The following is a 23,815-nucleotide window of genomic DNA, read 5'->3' as shown; positions in this document are numbered from 1 at the left end:
CATCATACCTTTCAAATAACAGCAGACGGCGCCAAAAACCTTCGGATAAAACCTCGGCTGCGTTTCAAACTCTATAAATGACACACCCTCCTCCACTTACGCCCTTAGGGGAATTCCCGCGGGCAACTTTGTCGTTGGTCCAAATGATTAGCCAAGCAAGGGAAATTGGCAAGTACGCCTCTTAGCCCTCGTTTWGATCCAGTTTGCGAGTACAATTTTGTTCACTCCGGCTCTGAAACGCCCCATAATTCAATTCGCGATAATTGTACTAAGAAACGTCCGTCAAAACTTAAAACCAACATTAATATGGAGAAGTCAACATAGAAGTGTATATAAAAACGAATGTAAATAAGTTAGAAATGGTGCTACTAATGATCATGACGGCTCAAATACGTATCATAAAAGTTATGATTTTTTTGTTTGGTTAGCTTTTGGAAACGTTAACTTGCGCACATAACTGTTCCTGACATCACACTTATACATTGTAAGTTTCGATTTACCTGATATAGTAAGATGGCTAACATTCGATGTCTGCGGATGCGTTGTCTTCTAGCCAAGATATGAAATGCAATCATAATTGACTGTAGCCATATAAGGCACACACAACAGTTCCATGATGATCGAGTGACAACTTTCCGTGCATTAGCGGTTCATTTAAAAATAATTAATTCTTCCCTCGTCCTGCAAGTGTCAACACGTCAGGCGTCATCAGAAGTGTCCACTTAGTTTGAGGGGAGAGGGTAACTATTTTAAGAGTTTGAAACGCAGCCCTCGATTGTCTGATCCAGCGTCTAACCCGTGGTGGATGAAGGAGAGTCCAAGCGTCGAATACCTACGTCAGTGAAAAAGAACGGCGGAGATTTTTTTGTTGTATGTTCTGAGTGTACAGGAAACCAACACTCAGCCGATTTAAAAATAAATATAGCTAAGTGTTGGTTACATTTGTTGACAAATTGTTTATCAAAGATGGAGAGCTACAGTGGTGACAACATCCCTGCATCGAAATACAGCTCAGTGAAATATTACACAACGTTACCCTCCGACACTAGACCAACTGAAGATGGCGAGCATTCTTCCGAGCAAGCTGGTGGTACTGAGACGAGACCGAGAAGTGGAACTTCGACGCAATATATTCCAAAAGCTGGGGACCACTTCAATTTTCAGATACCGAGAAAGAACAAAGAAAAGAGAGGTACTTTCTCAATGGCTAAATACATTTTTTAATTAGCTGTAACAGTTGGCTCCCGAGTGGCGCAGCGGTCTAAGGCACTGGATCTCCTGTGCTAGAGGCGTCACATCAGACCCTGGTTCGATTCAAAGACTGGACCACAACCGGCCGTGACTGGGAGTCCCATAGGGCGGCACACAATTGGCCCAGCGTCGTTAGGGTTTGGCCGGGGTAGGCCGTCATTGTAAATAAGAGTTTGTTCTTAACTGACTTGCTTAGTTAAATAAATAAAACGTTAATATGCTGGTTAGCCAGCTGATGTTTTTGATGCTACTGTTACTGCGAAAGATACCCATGTTGTCTGGAAGCTAACGTTACTTTGGTGCGGTTAGAGCGTTAAGTTACTGGCCCAACGAGTTGACAAGGTAAAAATCTGTCGTTCTGCCTCTGAACAAGGCAGTTAACACACTGTTCCCCGGTAGGCCGTCATTGTAAATACAATTTTGTTTTTAACTGAATTGCCTAGTTAAAGGTTAAATAAAATAAATATTTGACATTCCAATGGCTATATATTTTACATTCCAATATATATATATATATATATATATATATATATAAATAACTTACTTGTAAACAGTGTTTCAGCTGTCAGATCATAAAATTTGACCCGGGTCACAGTTCAGGTAACTAATAGCTAGACTATTTAGCATGTTCTTTGTTTGCTTAGTTAGGTCACCTGCTTTTATTGCACCTGGAAGTGAAACATGGTTTACTTGGCCAGGTAGGTAGCTAGATAGCCATTGGAATGTAGAGTGGTGGTGAGCATTGTGTACAATAACTTTAGACGTGTAAGTAGATAAATAGATGTATTGTGTCAAATGTGATATGCTGGTAGATCAGCACACTACTGTAGGCTAGCCTACATCTTGCACACTTTTTCTGCAGGTTGATAAGTGTAAATCTCTCTAGGACAAGGTGATTTTAATCAATATATTTGCCTGTATTTATCCCCCCCCTAAAAAAATAAAAAATAAATATGAAATGCTAATGTTGCTATCATAAAGAACTATAAATGCCATAATGATTTGGACGAGATTGCCGAATCGAGGCAAAGGTAAGAACCTCTGGATGAAATACCTGTTAGAATTTTTTTATATGTTGTATATTATATATTGTGGTATGTTTTTTTAAATTTTTATCGCCAACCACCAGAACGATAGACAAATCAGGGAGCTACCACTCTCCATGATTGCTGTTGCATATCCTTTCCCACAAACTCTGTTCTACAGGACACAATTTATGCAGATGTGTACATGTCTTGAGCCCCAATGTCGTAAATGAGTACACTGCCAAAATGTTCTTGATGGATCTATGAATGTTGTCGAGGAAGTGTTATTCTTGTCAACCAACACAGATGATACTACGTTTCATATTGTGATTTAATTTGTGTAAGGCCTGCATCCCAGCACATTGTGGTACACGATGGAAGATGTTACCACATTGACACAGACTTCCTGTTATTTGAGTCACTTTTGAGAGTCAGAAGTGTGGTTTTTCTCTCACTTCTGTACAAGTAGACTTCACAATGTCTTGTCAGAAATGGCACACAGTCATATTTCCTGTTATTTTGGCCAATGTAGCTTTTTATAAGCCTAGCATCTGTAGTTGCATTTCTGGGAGAGAGAAAAATGGGTGAAAAAGCATTGACTTGCTAACACTGACTTTCACGCAACTTTGTGTTGCGTGATGGCTTACATGGAACCAAGTTTGTTTTTGTGTGTGGGTCAATATTCTGACTGAGCATAGAATAGATTGTGCATTATTTTGTCTCAGAAGACAAATATGTTTAGATTGGGATTTGGGAAAGAACTCAACTGACCAACCTGACTGTCTCTCGTCTCTGTCCCTGTAGCGTTGTTCCAGTATGTGTCCTCAGAGTCCAGGGAGTTTGAGGACATCTTGACTATTCTGTCTTCCAGCTACATAGAAGCCAGCTCCAATGGGACGTTCACGTACACCAAGCTAAGAATCGTCCACAGCGAACTGCTGGAGAAGGATGTAAGCAATGCTTTCGGGTGACATTTTCGTTAAACAAAAATACCATTCATCTGCAGTGCTGATGGTTCATCTTTTTGATCATTGTTTGATTGACAGTTTGTAGAGAAAAGGAGGGAGCTGAAGCTGGATGGGAGGACGGAGAAGGAGCTGGAGGAGACCCACTGTTTCCTGACTGCTGACACCATCAAGGTGAAGGACCTATAGTATCTCCACATTTATATGTATATTGAATGTACATATTACATGTAATAATACTGTTACACGCCTGGTTATAGCTACCATGGATCTGTGAGAATGGCCTTCTTGTGGGGCACAGCTGGATCACCGCTCTGGGTAATCCAGCTAAGGGTAAGGTTATCATCCAAGTGTTGAAGTGTTGGCAGATGCTAGTTTATCTTTGGTGTAGTTATTGTTTGTATGTGTATATAGGGAGATCTAAACTGAAGTGAGGATTATAGTTGAAACATTGTATTTTTCTGGAGAGTAAAAAGTAGTGATGGGGGGGAAAAAATGTATACATTTACATATCGCAATATTATTTTGGATGTTATTGTATCGATACTTTGACTCCCAAGTATCGATTTGTAAAAATAAAATAAAAATCTACAACAATTCTAGGTAGCATTAGCTAGCACTAGTCTGCGCCAAAACTCCAGTATTTTTTATCCTATAGCTTGCTCTCAATCTTATTTTTATTTTTTTATACTGTGATCTAAAATGTTTTCAGTACTTTTAGTTCCACAACGGATCAAAACTCATTTTCTCATGCTCTCTCTTGTCTCGTGAGCAATACCTAGTGAGCAATATGTTTGGAATATCAAATCGCAGTATAGAATTTCTATACACGTAGAATCGTGAGATTCGCAATACATATCGTATCAGCACCTAAGTGTCGTGATATCGTATTGAAAGGTCCCTGGCAATTCCCAGCCCTAGTAAAAAATGGTTATGAGGAGGAATAAGACTGAATTGTTTCCGTTGTATCTTTCAGGTGTTTATTTGTCTAAATACTCAGACTTACTGCAGGTCAATCCTTTTAACCCTGGAGTCATGGGAGAGATCATCATATTCAAGGTCATCAAGGTAAGAAAACCTTGTTGTTTTTCGTAAAAAAGTGGTCCGAATATGAATGAAAGTAAACAAGCAAATCTCTCTCTCCAACAGGGTAAAGTAAAGAGCATCTATGATAACATGTCTAAGAACCTTTTGGACCCCACACCCAAGTTTGACAGCCATTTATCCAAGAATGCCAGCATAGTCACATCTCTCACCTCCTATAGAGCCTATGAGCTCACTCAGGTACTGGTACTAACTACATTGCATGTGGAGGATAGGTCTCTCATTTGGATTATAATCGATTATTATACCGGCAATATTTGTAAATATTAAGAGGGAAAATTGAACTCAAATGCAAGTGCGGCATAGAGGTTTCTTGTATTTACTGTACGTCTCATTCRSCCCCCCCCCCCCKCACACACACACAGGAATACTTCTATGAGTACGACTTTGATGAGCTGAAGGCTCGGCCGAGGCATGTGTGCCCCTATGCAGTGGTCTCTTTCCAGTTCAAAGGCAAAGATGCTCCGTTGCAAGCCAAGCCCATGGCTCCCCTAAGGTACAGGTCTATGTCAATTATGTATGAGTGTTGATGTGGAAATGTCAACCAATTCACAAATTATTTTGTTTGGGTTCTCTAACAGGTCAAACAGCCAAACATCTGCAGGAAGTAAAGGTAATGTCATCATTTGATATGTGGAAATATGATTGTGATATTATTACTATGTGTCATTTACATTTGAATCATTGAGCAGACGCTGTCATTCAGACGTACCAGGTAAGTACTGTCATGGTGTTCATGTTATCTACTGATGYATGTTTTTGACTGTCTTGCCCTTGTCTGTGTCTACAGGCAGGAGTAAATATACAGTGTGGAGTGGAGAGCTTGTGAATGAGGGTAGAACGGTGTCCCAGGTCTCCATCTGTTCCTTCTCTCCCCCCTTCCTGCCTTTCAAACTGTGAGTCATGTGACTTTTTTACATATCAATGTCGACTTGATAATGAAGTCACTATTTATTTTATTGTTAAAAAAAATAAAATAATAATCACCCACACTGAAAACATACGAACAACAATTTACAGACYCACACAAACAACAACTACATCGCCTCTGCCCAGAKCCGCATGCTCACATCTCCATCCCTGGTGCTTACGTTATTGTTTGTCACATGGCCTTAAATTGTACCAATTTGTTTTTCTTCGTTGCCCATGCTATTTCAATATTTCAATAAAATATAATTKGATTTTTCTCATTGGGTTAATGATGGCAGATTAATTTATTTCCAAGTTTTAAAATACCTTTTTTAAAGATCAGTGATGAGAAGAGAATCATCCAGCCCATTGGGTATCTCACTACACCCCCATATGCCATGTCTTGAAATAYGCAGACAGARGGATMAAAAATATGTTTACATTGTACAGTGCATTCGGAAAGTATTCAGACCCCTTCCCTTTTTCCAAATTTTGTTACGTTACAGCCTTATTCTAAAATGTATTACATTATTACTTTTCCTCAATCCACACACAATACCCCATAATGACAGAGCAAAAACAGGTTTAAGAAATGTTAGCAAATGTATTAAACATAAAAAAACATAAGTATTCAAACCCTTTGCTATGAGACTCGAAATTGAGCTCAGGGGCATCCTGTTTCCCTTTATCAACCTTGATGTTTCTACAACTTGATTGGCATCCACCTGTGGTAAATTCAATTGATTGGACATGATTTGGAAAGGCACACACCTGTCTATATAAGGTCCCACAMTTGACAGTGCATGTCAGAAAAAACCAAGCCATGAGGTCAAAGGAATTGTCCGTAGAGCTCCGAGACAGGATTGTGTTCGAGGCACAGATCTGGGGAAGGGTACCAAAAATGTCTGCAGCATTGAAGGTCCCCAAGAACAGTGGCCTCCATCATTKTTAAATGGAAGAAGTTTCAAACCACCAAGACTTTTCCTAGAGCTGGCTGCCCGGCCAAACTGAGCAGTTGGGGYAGAATGGCCTTGGTGTCAGGGAGGTGACCAAGAACCCGATGGTCACTATGACAGTGCTCCAGAGTTCCTCTGTGTAGATGGGAGAACCTTCCAGATGGACAACCATCTCTGCAGTTCTCCACCAATCAGGCCTTTATAGTAGAGTGGCCAGACAGAAGCCACTCCTCAGTAAAAGGCACTTGACAGCCCGCTTGGAGTTTGCCAAAAGTCACCTAAAAGACTCTCAGACCATGAGAAACAAGATTCTCTGGTCTGATGAAACCAAGATTTAACTCTTTGGCCTTAATGCCAAGRGTCACGTCTGMAGGAAGCCGGGCACCATCCCTACAGTGAAGCATGGTGGTGGCAGCARCATGCTGTGGGGATGTTTTTCAGTGGCAGGGACGTGGAGACTAGTCAGGATCGAGGGAAAGATAAACAGAGCAAAGTGCAGAGAGATCCTTGATGAAAACTTACTCCTGAGTGCTCAGGACCTCAGACTGGGGCAAAGGTTCACCTTCTAACAGGACAATGATCCTAAGCACACAGCCAAGGAAAACGCAGGAGTGGCTTCGGGACAAGTCTCTGAACGTCCTTGAGTGGCCCAGCCAGAGCCCGGACTTGAACCCGATCGAGCATCTCTGGAGAGACCTGAAAATAGKTGTGCATCTACACTCTGCATCCATCCTGACCGAGCTTGAGAGGATCTGTAGAGAKGAATGGGAGAAACTCCCCAAATACAGGTGTGCCAAGCTTGTAGTGTCATACGCAAGAAGACTTGAGGCTGTAAATCGCTGCCAAAAGTGCTTCAACAAAGTACTGAGTAAATGGTCTGAATACTTARGTAAAAACCTGTTTTTGCTTTGTCATTATGGGGTATTGTGTTTAGATTGATGAGGGGTTGGTCCTATTGGTCACATGCATGCGATGCTTACATGTTACACGTAAAGAGGGTTGAGGGAATAGCTTTTCGCTGGAGTTGGGAGTAGAGCGAGACAACGTGCGCCATTAAAACTAAAATGCTTGATTGCATTTCAAAGCATGAATGTCTCGCATGCTGTGTAATTGCATGAACYCATTAATGATTGATTGATACAGTATCCTGTATATTGAAATATAGGCCTAAGRTCGTTACGGTATTAAGACTGAACAGGACGCACTCTTAGGCCTACAGCTCTCGACGGTGGTTATACAAGGATACTATACAAAGCCTACTAATGATAMACATTACTTATTACTATAATGTTGATCATAATAATTGTAATAATAAGGAGATCAAGAAAAAGGAGGGTAAAGGAGCAAGCGCTGCATGCATATTATGTGTGGCAAACCGGTGCTTTAGGTTACAATATAATTGTTCTGKCTGTTTGGAACAGTGTAAAACAYCACTAAATAAATTAGTAATACCACTGTTCTATCTATTTTTGTTGTTGTTATAAAGCCTTTATTAGACCATAGCAAAGAATAAAGGCAGCCGAATTTGTGAAATTGCTTTTTCTGACATTTTGCTGTTGCATGAGGCTTGGTGCTCACGGAATCAGTAGGCTATTAAACAAACACTCAAACAGGCAACAGAAGCAAGAGCTGTCTTATTTCTGTAGATATATAAATGGATGCTTTATAAAGCCAGGCACACTTAAGTTAGGCTATTGATTATAGACCTAGTTAAGTTGGTTTCCTCTCTCCTCAATTTTCTTAGACAATTAGGCTAAGGCAAGGGATGTTTCCTCGTCTCTGCTGCTACCTCCGCTGCATTGTTCTCCATCCCAATATGCTGGTTAATTTAGCTATTCTGCACATAGCAACATAGCGCCATTTCTACAGCCCACTGAAGATGGTTTCAGAACTGCGGACAGCGACCGTATCGAACGCGGGACAAAGCACGTTTGTTATAATATTAGATTTTTTTTTTGTGTTGCACCATTATTTTTGCATAATACAACCACATATATCATTTCAGTATCACATGTCAGAGTGATGGATCCCCATGGCCATCCCCATGGCCTCTGCAAAGGATTACTCCAGTGGTTCCCAAACTTTTTGGGTTACTGTATCACCAACTGAATTTTGCTCTGCCCCGAGTACCCCCTCYTGGATTTTACCAGGAAGCCTATGGTCTCATGAATCTTCTCAAGTACTCCCTGTGGATAGGCCAAGTAGGGGTGCTAGTACAACTGTTTGGTAACCACTGGATTAGTCTACTGAGACCCGCGGCAAATCAGACGGGTGCACCTTGAAAATAAATATTGTGACTGCTCGACTAAAGAAATCTCGGTTGACCAATGACCAATAACCTATCGACCAAACAATAGATCAGTCGACTAAATGGGGTCAGCCCTACACACACACAACTTTTGGACTTTATAGCGTTCCCAGAAAGCATGGACTTTTGAATCATTGTTAGTTTTACACTTAAGACATGACTCTGCCGTTGTGCTGTAGAATTTGTCAATTTTGTCTCTAAATTCTATACCTTTGTTTATACTGCATTAAGCATACATGTTCTTTAACTAATTGAATTAGTTATGTTCCAACTTTCCCTCCATCTTGTACCAACATGTCATTTTTAAGTCTTAGTTCCAATAGTTTATATTTTTCTAAGACAGTGGTTCCCAAGCTTTTTATAGTCCCGTACCCCTTCAAACATTCAACCTCCAGCTGTGTACCCCCTCTAGCACCAAGGTCAGTGCACTCTAATTGACTCTAGTTGTTTTTTGCCATCATTGTAAGCCTGCCACACACACACACTATACGGTACATTTTTTAAACATAAGAATGAGTGTAAGTTTGTCACAACCCGGCTCGTGGGAAGTGACAAAGAGCTCTTATAGGATCAGGGCACAAATAATAATAAAATATTTAGCTCTTTATTTAAACATCTTACATATAAAACCGTATTTGTTCATCGAAAATTGTGAATAACTCACCACAGATTAATGAGAAGGGTGTGCTTGAAAGGATGCACATAACTGCAATGTTGGGTTGTATTTTTTTATTTAACCTTTATTTAACCAGGAAGGGGTCATTGAGATTTGAAATCTCTTTTTCAAGAGCGTCCTGGCCAAGATAGGCAGCACCAATTCATTACACAATTACAGACGGACAACATGAAAAACTACAAGTGATCTAGTAAAAACCATAAAATCACAAGAGTATAACAAAATCATAAAACGGCAAATTAAAAACATTAACAGGTCAGGGAATCAGTCTCAAAATCCTTTATCAGTGATTTAAAAACACCAATTGGGACAAGAGGCTTGGAGGRATTGGAGAGAGGCTCAGTCTTAAATTATTTTCCACACAGTCTGTGCCTGTATTTAGTTTTCATGCTTGTGAGGGCCGAGAATCCTCTCTCACATAGGTACGTGGTTGCAAAGGGCAACAGTGTCTTAACAGTGTCTGAGCGCAGCCCAATTCAGAAATCTGGCAGTGGCTTCTGATTTTAAATTACATTTTCACAGAACCGCTTGTTTCAATTTCGATGAGGRTCTCTTGTTCAGATATCGGTAAGTGGACTGGAGGCAGGGCATGTTTGTGTCACCCGTTTCGGGAATGTACCTGCGTAGTTGCGCACCCAACTCACTCAGGTGCTTCGCTATATCACATTTGACATTGTCCGTAAGCTTGAGTTCATTTGCACACAAAAAAATCATACAATAATGGAAAAACCTGTGTGTTGTCCTTGTTCTACCTCTCGGTAGATGCTGCAGTGTACCCAAGTGGCATCGGGAGCAACTGCTTGCACACGTGTTACCACTCCACTATGTCTCCACTCCACTGTCATGGCTTTTGCGCCATCAGTACAGATACCAACATGYGCAGCAGCTACGTTTGGCTACATACGTACCCTTAGTGGAATTCCCGCAAGAAAGTAACTGTTAATGTGATTGGATGTAATTTATTTGACTGGGCTACCTGTTTTTGACGTTGTTGTTATTTCGCTGAACACTAGATGGTTTAATTTTATTTTTGGCAGTGAAACGAGGCTACTCAGGCGAGGGGGGAAAAAACTCACCCAAATGTATAGCCCCGTTGGAAAATATAAATGGACTGTTTGAAAATGTGAAGGAAAKAAAGTGTTAATTATTTATTTTTTTAACTGTGAATCACATTTTTATTTGGCGTACCCCTGACGGCATTGCGCGTACCCCAGTTTGGGAATACCTGCTCTCAGAGATTGTCAGTTGGATATGCTCTRCGCAAGGTTTTGTATATCTTCTCTATCGTATGAAAATTATTTTCTGAATCAAATAAGATTCCCTCAAGGTTGCTCTGATGTCCAAAAGATTTCAAATAAAAATGTTGTGATATGTAACTTTTGTAAGTTGCATGTATTTGAAACTATCTACATTGGTCAGTCAAATTACTTCTTCGTACTTTCATGGAAATAAATGTATTTCCTGTTACCAAGTCATTTACAGTTTCTATGCTTTTCGTTTTCCATGTGGACCAATTCATTGGTGAATTCTGATGCACCTAGAAAAAAAAAATGTGCGACTGCTCGACTAAAGACACACATGCTCATCCCCAGAATCGTTTTACGTTGTCTATTTTCAAAAGATAAAGTTAAGAACACGTTAATAACAATATTGTTGAAAATGAAACGTATTCCGGTAGGGATATCCTTGTCTCAGTATGTAAAAATGTAATAAAATGTATGCACTCTACTGTAAGTCGCTCTGGATAAGAGCGTCTGCTAAATGACTAAAATGTAAAATGTAAATGTATTCTACAAGAACCAATATCACTCCCTAAAAACACAACCTTTTTGGAACAATCCTTGGATACGTTTCATTTTCAACAATATTGTTTAGTGTTCTTAACTCTGAAGTTGTTAATGTTTTTAGATTTATCTTGTTTTGCCGAGTATGAGAGTGCATCCCCCTAAAGTACGCTTTAAAGGGATTCCAAATTAGTTGAATTCGGAAGTTTACATACACTTAGGTTGGAGCCGTTATCTCGTTTTTCAACCACTCCACACATTTCTTGTTAACAAACTATAGTTTTGGCAAGTCGGTTAGGACATCTACTGTGTGCATAACACAAGTCATTTTTCCAACAATTGTTTACAGACAGNTTACAGACAGATTATTTCACTTATAATTCACTGTATCACAATTCCAGTGGGTCAGAAGTTTACATACACTAAGTTGACCGTGCCTTTAAACAGCTTGAGAAATTCCAGAAAATGTCATGGCTTTAGAAGCTTCTGATAAATTATGTCAATTAGCCTGAGTCAATTGGAGGTGTACCTGTGGATGTATTTCGAGGCCTACCTTCAAACTCTGTGCCTCTTTGRTTGACATAATGGGAAAATCAAAGGAAATCAGCCAAGAGAAATAAATTCATTAGGCCCTAATCTATGGATTTCACATGACTGGGCAGGGCTGCAGCCATGGGTGGGCCTAGGAGGMTATAGGTCCACCCACCCACTGGAGAGCCAGGCACAGCCAATCAGAACGAGTTTTTCTCCACAACAGTGCTTTATTACAGAAAGAAAGTAACCTGTGTCATTGTGTGTCCGTTCTAGGCCAGAGAAGCTGGAGCTGGGTCTGGTGATGAGTATGGACCAGGTAACTCAGATGATCCCCTCAGCTCTGTTCTCCTTGAACCTGTACGCAGGCAGCCACCAAGGTACACATTACAAGGGGATCACATTACACAAGTGCTTGAGATCAAAGAATATATASGCAGTACTGTATGCTCAGCGAAAAGTAAAAGACTGCTTAGTCACACTGCGATCTATGCTCCCATGTTGTACGACATTAGGTACCTTTTTTCATTCTTACTTGTGACTACACCGGCCACAGGTGCTTGTATGCCATCATGCACATGTTGATTGATGTTGATGACTTTCACCAGGTGTGATCATGACACGCATGTTAAAATACCCAAATCAATTATGTTAATTTCGGGGCAGATCGAAACACACATGWACCATTCATGGACATTTAGCTAGCTAGCTGTTGCTAGCTAGTTTGTCCTGGGAGATGAACATTTGGTTGTTATTTTACCTGACATGCATATGGTCCTCTTTTTAGCTGGTTCTTTGTGTAATTTTGACCCGGAGTCATACAAAGTCGTGTTTCTCTCCACTGACAATTAATTCGATTTCATGTCTATACATGTGCCATTTTCTGCGATGTGAGGAAGACTCACTGATACTGATACAGGGCTTCAAACGTCTCTAATGTAGTGTGTGTGTGATTGTAGTGTTGAAGAGTGGGACACACTGCAGTTTGCTGGAGGTGGTGGATAAGAGCAAGTCAGGAGACTGTCTGGCAGCACTGCTTCAAGTCATGGAGACACAGAGACTGGTAGGTCCAGGTCCAGCACATCTTAATTAGACCAACCCTCCTCCTGGAGAGCTTTTGGGATTGCAGGCTTTTGCTCCAGCCCTGCTCTAACACCTCTTCTATGTGCAGGTTCTTGTCCACATGTTGGCTGACAAAGGATTCCTGTTCCTCCTGTCTTCAGTTCAGATGGCCACTCCAACTGGTAAGTCAAATCACTTTACATTAAGTTGTTCTATGCCTGTGTAGTAACTATGTAATAACTTAGTATTAATTACATTAGTTACATTAGTTATTCACTAATTGTTTACCATTTTTATTTTTCAGAAAGAAGAGATGGGTTGAAAAAATGCCTTCAAGCYCTATTTGTTTTTCAAGAGTCCAGGGATGTGGCAAAATACAGTTCAAGGTGTCCAACTACCCATGATCCTTTACAGACATCCTCCCGTGACCCTGCCATGCCCCAGCTGAACAGCTTTGTCCCGGCCCTGCATCACGCCCTGGTCAAGGTGCGCTGCAACCCGCCCGCTGACCTCTCGGCCGGGGTCGAGCGCCAGGCRAGGGACTACCTCAGTGGACTCCACCATGGAAAGGTATAAATGTGTGATTATATGATATAATCATATTGATGACATGTTATGTGTTTTAACTAGTCAAAACTTTGAACTCGATTTTGACTAACCTTATGTGTATGTTATTGACATGTGTTTTGTGATGATGCGTTGAATGTTATGTGGTGTTTTACTTTGTACCTTTGTGTGACATGGAGCTTATTTCCATTCAAGAATACAGTAAAGTACTGTATCATCCCCTCTCTAGCGCCGCCACATCCCCATGACTGAATACGACACAAAGCTGGATGACCGGGGGAAGCWGTTCCCGGCTCCCAAACATCACAAACTCAACATGGAGGGCTACCTGCGCTCCTACATCTACAACCCCAACCTCTACACCATGCCTGTGGTCCAAGCCAAGGAGATGGTAGAGAGTTACTGCACTGTGCCTGATGACAACAGCCCTGTAATGGACTGGGAGGGCAGTGGAGCCAGCGGTYACAAGTCAGTGGTAGGGTTGGAGGTAAATCCTTACGGTGCTACTGCTGCCCAGTCCCCGGGGGTCCAGGTCAACCACTCTCCCTCTCAGTTTCCCACTGACCCCAACCCTCAGAAGTTGAAGGAGCTGATTAACCTGATACTGTGTTGGAGGAACACAGAGGGGGACGTCCGGAAGAAGGGAGTGCCGCAGGGGGCAGGTGGGTTGGACCCCCGAGGACTGAAGAGGAAGACTGCAGAGAGGACTCTGAATTACCGGAAGGCCTCACAGGAAAGAGGCAGAAGGGACAGGAGAACAGGTATGGAAAGCCTTACTGAGGACTGGGGCAGAATTTTGGCCTTKKACGGAACCCAAACCGGCTSCGCGCGTACACCATCGTGCGCACATTTATTTTGTCCCCCCACACCAAATGCGATCACGACACGCAGGTTAAAATATCAAAACAAACTCTGAACCAATTACATTAATTTGGGGACAAGTAGAAAAGCATTAAACATTTATGGCAATTTAGCTAGCTAGCTTGCACTTGCTAGCTAATTTGTCCTATTTAGCTAGCTTGCTGTTGCTAGCTAATTTGTCCTGGGATATAAACATTGAGTTGTTATTTTACCTGAAATGACAAGGTCCTCTACTCCGACAATTAATCCACACATTAAACGGTCAACCGAATCGTTTCTAGTCATCTCTCCTCCTTCTAGGCTTTTTKTTCTCTTGACTTTATATTGCGATTGGCGACTTTCATAAATTAGGTGCATTACCGCCACTYACCTCGTTCGTCTTTCAGTCACCCACATGGGTATAACCAATGAGGAGATGGCACGTGGGTARCTGCTTCTATAAACCAATGAGGAGATGGGAGAGGCAGGACTTACAGCGCGATCTGCGTCAGAAATAGAACTGACTTCTATTTTAGCAACGCAGATGCTCGTTGGCGCAATAATTGAATTACATAGATTTCTAAATTTATTTTGCAATGCTCGCGCACGCGACGCGAYCGGTGTAGTCAGCCTGTTAGGTATAAGTAGTGGAAACGAGATTAAATTAACTTGAAATCCAGTCCTTCAGATGTTCAATCTAGTTCCTCAAATGTGTTTCATGGATAATTTGCTGGCTCACCTAGCAAAAGAGATCCACAAAGTGTTCGGAAATTAATGCAGTAAATGTATATCTTTTTTTCTCTCCCTCCCAGCAGCAGCTGCTGAAAAGGGCCAGAGCCCTTCTTGTCTGTCCTCTGTGATGCTGCAGAGTGTTGTTCTGAGAGACGTGGACCTGAGGAGAGACCGCTCGGAGGCTGCTTTCAAGTTCTCTGATGGGAGAGGAGGAGGAGGATGGTCAAGAGAGGGGACGAAGCAGACTAAAGCTCTGCTGTTTGATAGGATGATCAAGCTGGGCCTGCCGCCCAATCAGGACATTGACCTGAGGAAACGACCTCCTGGGGGCCTGCAGGTCAAGGCTGACTACTTGGAGGTAATAAATCGATTCCTTTGTTTTCTAAACCTTTCCTCTGCTCAAGCCGTTCCACTTAATTGATCTATTCTAGAACCAGTTCAATGACTGAAAGTGTGGTAGAATGGCGTCGAAGGGGAAGGCTGACGTTTTACGTGCTCCTAACCAACTGTGTTATTTTGTTAGTTTTTTTGCGTTGTTTGTAACTTATTTTATACATAATGTTGCTGCATCTCTTATGACCYAAAATAACTTCTGGACATCAGAACAGCGATTACTCACCACGAACTGGTAGAAGCTTTTTTTCTTTAACAAGTCTGACAGATATACTGCTTTCCCGGGAACAGGCCCAAATCCCCGTCATTTGCGTGAAGAGAAGACTGACAAAAGGGGGGCGGAGGTCGGGCTGCCTTCTGACAATTCGTAGGCGAGCGAGTAAACCACCACTGCCATCCATTCAATTGGCAAACATGRAATCATTGGAAAATAAAATTGATGACCTACGAGCAAGATTAAACTACCAACGGGACATTAAAAACTGTAATATCTTATGTTTCACCGAGTCGTGGCTGAACGAAGACATGAAAAACATACAGCTGGCGGGTTTTACACCCTATCGGCAGGATAGAACAGAAGCCAACTGGTTAGACAAGGGGTGACAGTCTATGTATATTTGTAAACAACAGCTGGTGCACAATATCTAAAGAAGTCTTGACATTTTGCATCCCCTTGAGGTAGAGTTTCTCATGATAAGCTGTTGACCAAACTATCTACCAAGAGAGTTTATATCTGTATTTTTTGTAGCTGTCTACATACCACCACAGACCGATGCTGARACTAAGACCYCACTCAATGAGCTGTATACCGCCATAAGCAAACAGGAAAACGCTCACCAAGCGGCAGCACTCCTAGTGGCCGGGGACTTTAATGCAGAGAAACTTAAATCTGTTTTACCAAATTTCCACCAGCATGTTAAATGTGCAACTGGAGTGAAAACAACTCTAGACCACCTTTACTCCAAACACAGAGATGCGTACAAAGCTCTCACTCGCCCTCCATTTGGCAATACGTACAGTGACTGTACGTACATACCCCAACCAGAAGCCATGGATTACAGGCAACATCCCCACTGAGCTAAAGGGTAGATCGAATCGTACTACACCGGCTCCAACGCTCGTCGGATGTGGTAGTGCTTGCAAACTATTACAGACTACAAAGGGAAGCACAGCCGCGAGCTGCCCAGTGACACGAGCCTACCAGACGAGCTAAATTACTTCTATGCTCGCTTCGAGGACGACTGTGTGATCACGCTCGCCGCAGCCGATGTGAGTAAGACCTTTAATCAGGTCAACATTCACAAGGCCACAGGGCCAGACGGATTACCAGGACGTGTACTCTYAGCATGCGCTGACCAACTGACAKATGTCTTCATTMACATTTTTAACCTCTCCCTGTCTGAGTCTGTAATACCAATATGTTTCAAGCAGACCACCATAGTCCCTYTGCCCAAGAACACTAAGGTAACCTGCCTAAATGACTATCGACCTGTAGCACTCACGTCTGTAGCCAWGAAGTGCTTTGAAAGGCTGGTCATGGCTCATATCAACACCATTATCCCAGAAACCCTAGACCCACTCCAATTTGCATACCGCCCTAACAGATCCACAGATGATGCAATCTCTATTGCACTCCACACTGCCCTTTCCCACCTGGACAAAAGGAACACCACAGAATTATATTTATTGACTACAGCTCAGCGTTCTACACCATAGTGCCCTCAAAGCTCAGCACTAAGCTAAGGACTCTGGGACTAATCACCTCCCTCTGCAACTGGAACCTGGACTTCCTGACGGGTTGCCCCGAGGTGGTAAGGGTAGGTAAAAACACATCRGCCACGCTGATCCTCAACACGGGAGCGTGCTCAGTCCCCTCCTGTACTCCCTGTTCACTCATGACTGCACGGCAAGGCACGACTCCAACACCATCATTAAGTTTGCCAATGACAACAGTGGTAGGCCTGATCACCGACAACGACGATACCGCCTATAGGGAGGAGGTCAGAGATCTGGCCGTGTGGTGCCAGAACTACAACCTCTTCCTCAATATGATTGTGGACTGCAGGAAATGGAGGACTCGAGCATGCCCCCATTCTCATCGATGGGGCTGTAGTGGAGCAGGTTGAGAGCTTCAAGTTCCTTGGTGTCCACATCACCAACAAACTAACATGGTCCAAGCACACCAAGACAGTCGTGAAGAGGGCACGACGAAACCTATGGGGACTGAAAAGATTTGGCATGGGTCCTCAGATCCTCAAAAGGTTCTACAGCTGCACCATCGAGAGCATCCTAACTGGTTGCATCACTGCCTGGTATGGCAACTGCTCGGCTTCCGACCGCAAGGCACTACAGAGGGTAGTACATACGGCCCAGTTCATCACTGGGGCCAAGCTTCCTGCCATCCAGGACCTCTATACCAGGCGGTGTCAGAAGAAGGCCCAAAAAATTGTCAGACTCCAGCCACCCTAGTCATAGACTGTTCTCTCTGCTACCGCACGGCAAGCGGTACCGGAGCGCCAAGTCTAGGTCCAGGAGGAGTCTAAACAGCTTCTACCCCCAAGCCATAAGACTCCTGAACATCTAATCAAATGGCTGCGCAGACTATCTGCATTACCCCCCCCCCCCCTCCCCCCCCTTTRACACTGCTGCTACTCTGTTTATTATCTATGATAGTCACTTTAATAACCCTCAAGTAACCCCTGTATATAGCCTCGCTATTGTTATTTTACTGCTGCTCTTTATTTGTTACTTTTATTTCTTATTCCTATTTTTTTTTAACTGCATTGTTGGTTAGGGCTTGTAAGTAAGCATTTCACTGTTGTATGTGACAAATAAAGRTTGATTTGAATATGTGTACATAACTTTGTATTGTTCTGTCTCTCTCTGTGTGTCTYTGTGTAAGAGCAGACAGCAGGGAGCACGAACAGTCTGGAGGTCTTCAGCCCCAGTTCCAATGGTGAAATGCCCAGAAGATCACAGTCCCAATATCAGGGGGAAGAACAGATGCCATGGGTCCTCATCCCCATCACAGGTAGGGACCGTCACTGCACATACAGTAGAACTTGGGCCGGGCAAAAGTTTTTCCAATTAAGATCACATAGTTAAAGCTATATGTTCCCATAGTATATCCCCACAGGTATGGACTATCACATAGGCTTTCCCTGTAGTGTGTACTTGTTCCTTTGAAATATGTTTGAAGAAATGTATGCATATACAGTACCCGTCAAAAGTTTGAACGCACCTACTCATTCCAGGGTTTTTCTTTCTTTATACTATTTTCTACATTGTAGAATAATAGGGAAGACATCAAAACTATGAAATTACACATATGGAATCATGTAGTAACCAAAAAAGTTAATCAAAACTAATCAAAATGTTTTATATTTGTAGCCACCTTTTGCCATGATGACAATTTTGCACACTCTTGGCGTTCTCTCAACCAGCTTCACCTGGAATGCTTTTCCAACAGTCTTGAAGGAGTTCCCACATATGCTGAGCATGTGTTGGCTGCTTTTCCTTTACTCTGCAGTCCAACTCATCCAAAACTTTCTCAATTGGGTTGAGGTCGGGTGATTGTGGAGGCCAGGTCATCTGATTCAGAACTCCATCGCTCTCCTTCTTGGTCAAATAGCCCTTACACAGCCTGGAGGTGTGTTGGGTCATTGTCCTGTTGAAAAACAAATGATAGTCCCACTAAGCGCAAACCAGATGGGATGGAGTATCACTGCAGAATGCTGTGGTAGCCATGCTGGTTAAGTGTGCCTTGAATTCTAAATATATCACTGACAGTGTCAGCAGCAAAGCACCCCAACACCATCCCACCTCCTCCATCCTTCACGTTGGGAACCACACATGCTGAGATCATCCGTTCACTTACTCTGCGTCTCAAAGACACGGCGGTTGGAACCAAAAATCTCAAATTTGGACTCATCAGACCAAAGGACAGATTTCCACGGTCTAATGTCCATTGCTCATGTTTCTTGGCCCAAGCAAGTCTCTTCTTATTGGTGTCCTTTAGTAGTGGTTTCTTTGCAGCAATTCAACCATGAAGGCCTGATTTCATGCAGTCTCCTCTGAACAGTTGATGTTGAGAAGTGTCTGTTACATGAACTCTGACTCATTTATTTGGGCTGCAATTTCTGAGGCTGGTAAATCTAATTAACTTATCCTCTGCAGCAGAGGTAACTCTGGGTCTTCCTTTCCTGTGGCGGTCCTCATGAGAGCCAGTTTCATCATAGTGCTTGATGGTTTTTATGATTGCTCTTGAAGTTCTTGAAATTTTCGCATTGACTAATCTTCATGTCATAAAGTAATGATGGACTGTTGTTTCTCTTTGCTTATTTGAGCTGTTCTTGCCATAATATGGACTTGGTCTCTTACCAAATAGGGCTATTTTCTGTATACCCCCATACCTTGTCTCAAATGCATTAAGAAGGAAAGAAATACCAKAAATTAACTTTTAACAAGGCACATCTGTTAATTGAAATGCATTCCAGGTGACTACCTCATGAAGCTGGTTGAGAGTGTGCAAAGCTATCATCAAGGCAAAGAGTGGCTACTTTGAAGAATCTCAAATATGAAATATATTTTGATTTAACATGTTTTTGATTACTGCATGATTCCATATGTTATTTCATAGTGTTGATGTCTTKACTATTATTCCAGAAAAACCCTACAATGAGTAGGTGTATCCAAACCTTTGATTAGTATTGTATATTTTCATTTCTGTGAGATAATTTGGCTGATATGTGAAACTATTATGATATTTATTAATACCTTTTACTCCTGTGCAGGGCTGAAGTCAAACAAGTACTGCCTGAGCGAGAAGGACAACCCTCAGGACCCACGCTTTGTTCCCCAGATCCCCATGGKAAACAGCAGCTACCCCCCCTGTGTCCCAGAACGACGGGAAAGAAGAATCAACTCTACGCTAGAGGAGCTCCCACGGCATAGCCTCAGTACTTCCCTAGAGGTGTCACAAGAGCACAGCCCCTACCCCTACCCCAGTCCCTGCCCAAGCCCCTGCTCTTGCCCCAGTCCCATGGAGGATGAGCAGCAATTAGCTGAAACCCCCTGTGACCCCACAGAAATAAGCGGCAACCATAAGACGAGCACAGACAAGAAGACAAGCACAAACCAGAGCTTCTTTCAAATCCGTGGTGCTCCAGCGAGCACCAGGCTACTAGACAAGTGCCGCCCCTCACCTAAGKCAAAGACAAATGGAGAACCAACCCCTACTATCCCTAGCCCTGTGGAGGCTGGGCAGGAACAGGTTGAAGGCAGCACAGGAAAAGTTATATCTGGCGTGGTTGCTGAAGATCCAACCACAATGGATGTTGGACAAGAAGAGGGGGAGGAGGTAGAGGAGGAAGCAAAAGAGTTGGAGGAGGACGATGTGATTGAAGTGGTAGATGAAGAGATGAAGACGGTTATAAAGCAGACAGAAGAGGTGTCACCACCCTCTCTTGACCTCAGTTCTCCTGAGCTGATTCCTGTCCCAAATCCTCCTCCCGTCCAGAACACTCCTCCCATCCAGAGGCCCGTGCTGGGCAGAGTGAACTGTGTCCTGGACCAGCAGTTCAGCGACTTCTCTACAGAGATGCAGATCCTCCTGCTCAGAGAGAGTGTCCACTACAGCTCCCCCCTGATCCCTAGCCAGAGTCCTCCAGGCCAGCCCCCCATCCTACCCTTCTCTGAGTACGTCTCCTTCTACAACTCCTCCCCTCCTATGCAGGCCTACGTCAGCTCCCTGAGAGACCGCATGGGCACCGTCATAGACACACAGGAGCAATGGATTCCTAGCATGGTGGCCACTGACTCTCCCCTGGTCTTATCTAACAATAACCACCACCATGCTAACCACGTTCAGAGAACTACATACAACTGGTACCCTTCTTCCCGTGGCCCTGTTTCTCACTCTGTTCCCAGCCCTCACCCTCCGTCCCTGTCTGCCCCTGGTCCTGCTAGTTCAAACTCTCACAGTTCTCTACCTGTGTCTCATTCTGTCCCCAGCAGCCACTCTCCTGCCCCTCCTTCTGGCCCTGGCCTTAACCTTGCTAGTTCAAACACTTACAGTTCTTTAGCAGTTTATCAGTTTCCCTCAGCTGTGTCTCAGTTTAATAGTAATAATAACAATAATGTTATTATTCGTTCTTCATCCTTCCCCGGTTCTGGCACTGCCTGTCCTTTTACCCCTCCCCTCTACAACAACCCACCCCAGACAGAGCTGCTTCTATCTCAGCTGCAGTCTAGTCTAGCGCCCCTCCCCATCCAACCACTGGCACTGGGCAACCAGTGGATAACAACAACAGAGAACCCTGACTCAGACTGCCGAGAGCAACTGGGAACGTGCAAGCCAAGTGCTACGTCAACCACAACAGAGAACCCTGACTCAGACTGCCGAGAGCAACTGGGAACGTGCAAGCCAAGTGCTACGTCAACCACAACAAAGAACACTGACTTAGATGCTCGAGGGCTACGAGGAAAGTGTAAGCCACAAACGAGCGCAACGTTTCAATCAAAAGACAAGGTCATAATTGTTGATCCTCCAGTTTCAGAAGCCACCATGGTGGCTCCACATCATCTCACTCAGATGATTGAGAGTTCTTCAGGGGTGGGAGGGCCTTTCCCAAGCTCAGGGCCGGATCCACCTGCAGCCATCAGTAGTCTGATTAGCCAGCTGAAACCTGAGCTGTTCAGTAACCTGGTGAAGATTATAAAAGCTGTCCAGAAGAACTTTGTCTAGTTCTACATCCACCATATCAAGGTACTAAACATTTGGGGTTCTTGTAAAGCACTTTATGACAGCTTCTAATGTAAAAAGGGCTTTACAACTACATTTGAATAATTGAATGGGGTGCACACATGCAGTCACACACACCAACCTCTCTTTTCATTGCATGTTTATGTGCAGTGTCACTGTATGAAACAGACCTTGTTTCTCTCTCATTGTCCTACCCAGGAGTACCTCCAGAGATTGGGAAACCATAGAACACAGTCCTGAGAGTTTCTTGGAAAGAGAGAACCGTTTGGAAAAGTAAGGTTCTCATGCAGAACAAGGAAATCACAGCTCACGTTCGTAAGGTACTTGACAACAATAGCAGTTATTCCACGAAATGAGTACCTTTTGTGTCCCTTTGATATTTTAAGTAGAAATTGTGCACCGATATTGGATTTTAAAAGCCTGTTCAATTATATGAAGTGCCCTTAATTCAATACATTTTTGAATGAATAAAGACTTCTACTTTGAAGAATCTCAAATATAAAATATTTTGATTTGTTTAACACTTTTTTTGTTGGTTACTACATGATTCCATATGTGTTATTTCATAGTTTTGATGTCTTCACTATTATTCTACAATGTAGAAAATAGTCAAAATAAAGAAAAACCCTAGAATGAGTAGGTGTGTCCAAACTTGACTGGTATTATGTGTGTATATATATAATATATATATATATTTAATGGCACATGAGACACCTGTCTGATTTGCACCTGTCTAAGTGGACTAATCCATTGCGTAGGCCACGGGGATGGCTCACCAGTAGTACATTTAGTCTACCGTTAATTCACATAATTTCTAATCTACAATGTTTGTTTGGTTACGGTAATTTCTGTTAATGCATTCAATATATTATTAAGTGTAGTTTACTGTTCTCATTGTCGGAGTGGACATGTTGTTTGCGGAGCACACAAGCTATGCTACACTTGTGAGAAACAACTTTTTGGTTTACTTCATTCCATTTACGAGTTTTGTCAATTTCTTCATTGTCTTTTTGCTTGAAGCGCCCATGTCAGTGTTGCGTATGGACGCGTACCTGATTACGCATAGAAGTAGGCCAATAAATGTGCCCATTTGGGGATCTGATTGTTCTAACTCACCACTTATGAGTTCTCAAAGTAATTGTTCACTTGCTGTTTGAGGTGAAGAAACAGTCCGTTTACATAGAGAATGACAATAGTTCCTCAATGTAGCCTATTAGAAAAATCTTGCCAGCTCTCTACTTTTCGATAACCACTCCACGTGGAAGGGGAGAAAAATGTCATGGTCTGACCCAGTGGAAACGTAATAAAATAGGCCTACCTGGTTACTTCTTATCTGTTGCGTAAATAGCCTAAAGCTGTGTCTGTCTGGAGATGGAAATCACTGATGGGAAAACTGAGGGCCTAGTAGGGCTGGACCAAGTTGATACAATGTTTCAAGTTCCTTGCAGACAGATCATGCGTAGCCAACATGATTTATAGGATATTTATTTTTATCGGGATATTTTCTGCCTGCAGGCTGCAATGTTTTTGTTGGCTTTGCACTGAGTAGACCAAACATTACACAAGCATTTCGCTACACCTGCAATAATATCTGCTAAACACATGTATGTGACAAATAACATTTTATTAGGAACACCTTCCTATACTGTTGAGTTGCACCCCCCCATTTTGTCCTCAGAACAGCCTCAATTCGTTGGCGCATGGACTCTACAAGGTGTCGAATGCATTCCACAAGGATGCTGGCCCATGTTTACTTCAATGCTTCCCACAGTTGTCAAGTGGGTGGACCATTCTTCATATACACAGGAAACTGTTGTGTGAAAAACCCAGGAGCATTGCAGTTCTTGACACAAACTGGTACGTCTGGAACCTACTACCATACCATGTTCAGAGGCACTTAAATATTTTGTCTTGCCCATTCACCCTCTGAATGGCACACATACACAATC

The 23,815-nt window shown here is 42.8% G+C and overlaps 1 protein-coding gene across 2 annotated transcripts; it reads left to right on the top strand.

Moving 5' to 3' along the window:
- The first annotated feature begins 514 nt into the window (after window positions 1-514).
- Window positions 515-22,356, top strand: LOC111969705 (uncharacterized). Of its 2 annotated transcripts, none has more exons than XM_023995893.3 (18): window positions 515-1,192; window positions 3,081-3,226; window positions 3,323-3,415; window positions 3,502-3,574; window positions 4,218-4,309; window positions 4,391-4,525; window positions 4,711-4,841; window positions 4,927-4,958; window positions 5,136-5,241; window positions 11,786-11,889; window positions 12,469-12,572; window positions 12,681-12,753; window positions 12,876-13,141; window positions 13,368-13,899; window positions 14,794-15,068; window positions 18,011-18,134; window positions 19,897-21,869; window positions 22,065-22,356. In XM_023995893.3, the coding sequence occupies exons 1-17, from the start codon at window positions 967-969 to the stop codon at window positions 21,846-21,848; spliced, it is 4,464 nt and encodes a 1,487-aa protein (XP_023851661.1). In that variant the 5' UTR covers window positions 515-966; the 3' UTR covers window positions 21,849-21,869; window positions 22,065-22,356. The 2 variants fall into 2 exon arrangements, with proteins under 2 accessions (XP_023851661.1, XP_023851660.1); XM_023995892.3 differs by having other exon boundaries at window positions 14,791-15,068.
- Window positions 22,357-23,815: the final 1,459 nt, after the last annotated feature.

This window comes from Salvelinus sp. IW2-2015, linkage group LG11 (genome assembly GCF_002910315.2).
Source record: "Salvelinus sp. IW2-2015 linkage group LG11, ASM291031v2, whole genome shotgun sequence".
In the NCBI taxonomy this organism is placed as follows: domain Eukaryota; kingdom Metazoa; phylum Chordata; class Actinopteri; order Salmoniformes; family Salmonidae; genus Salvelinus; species Salvelinus sp. IW2-2015.
This window is presented reverse-complemented; position numbering and strand designations above follow the sequence as displayed.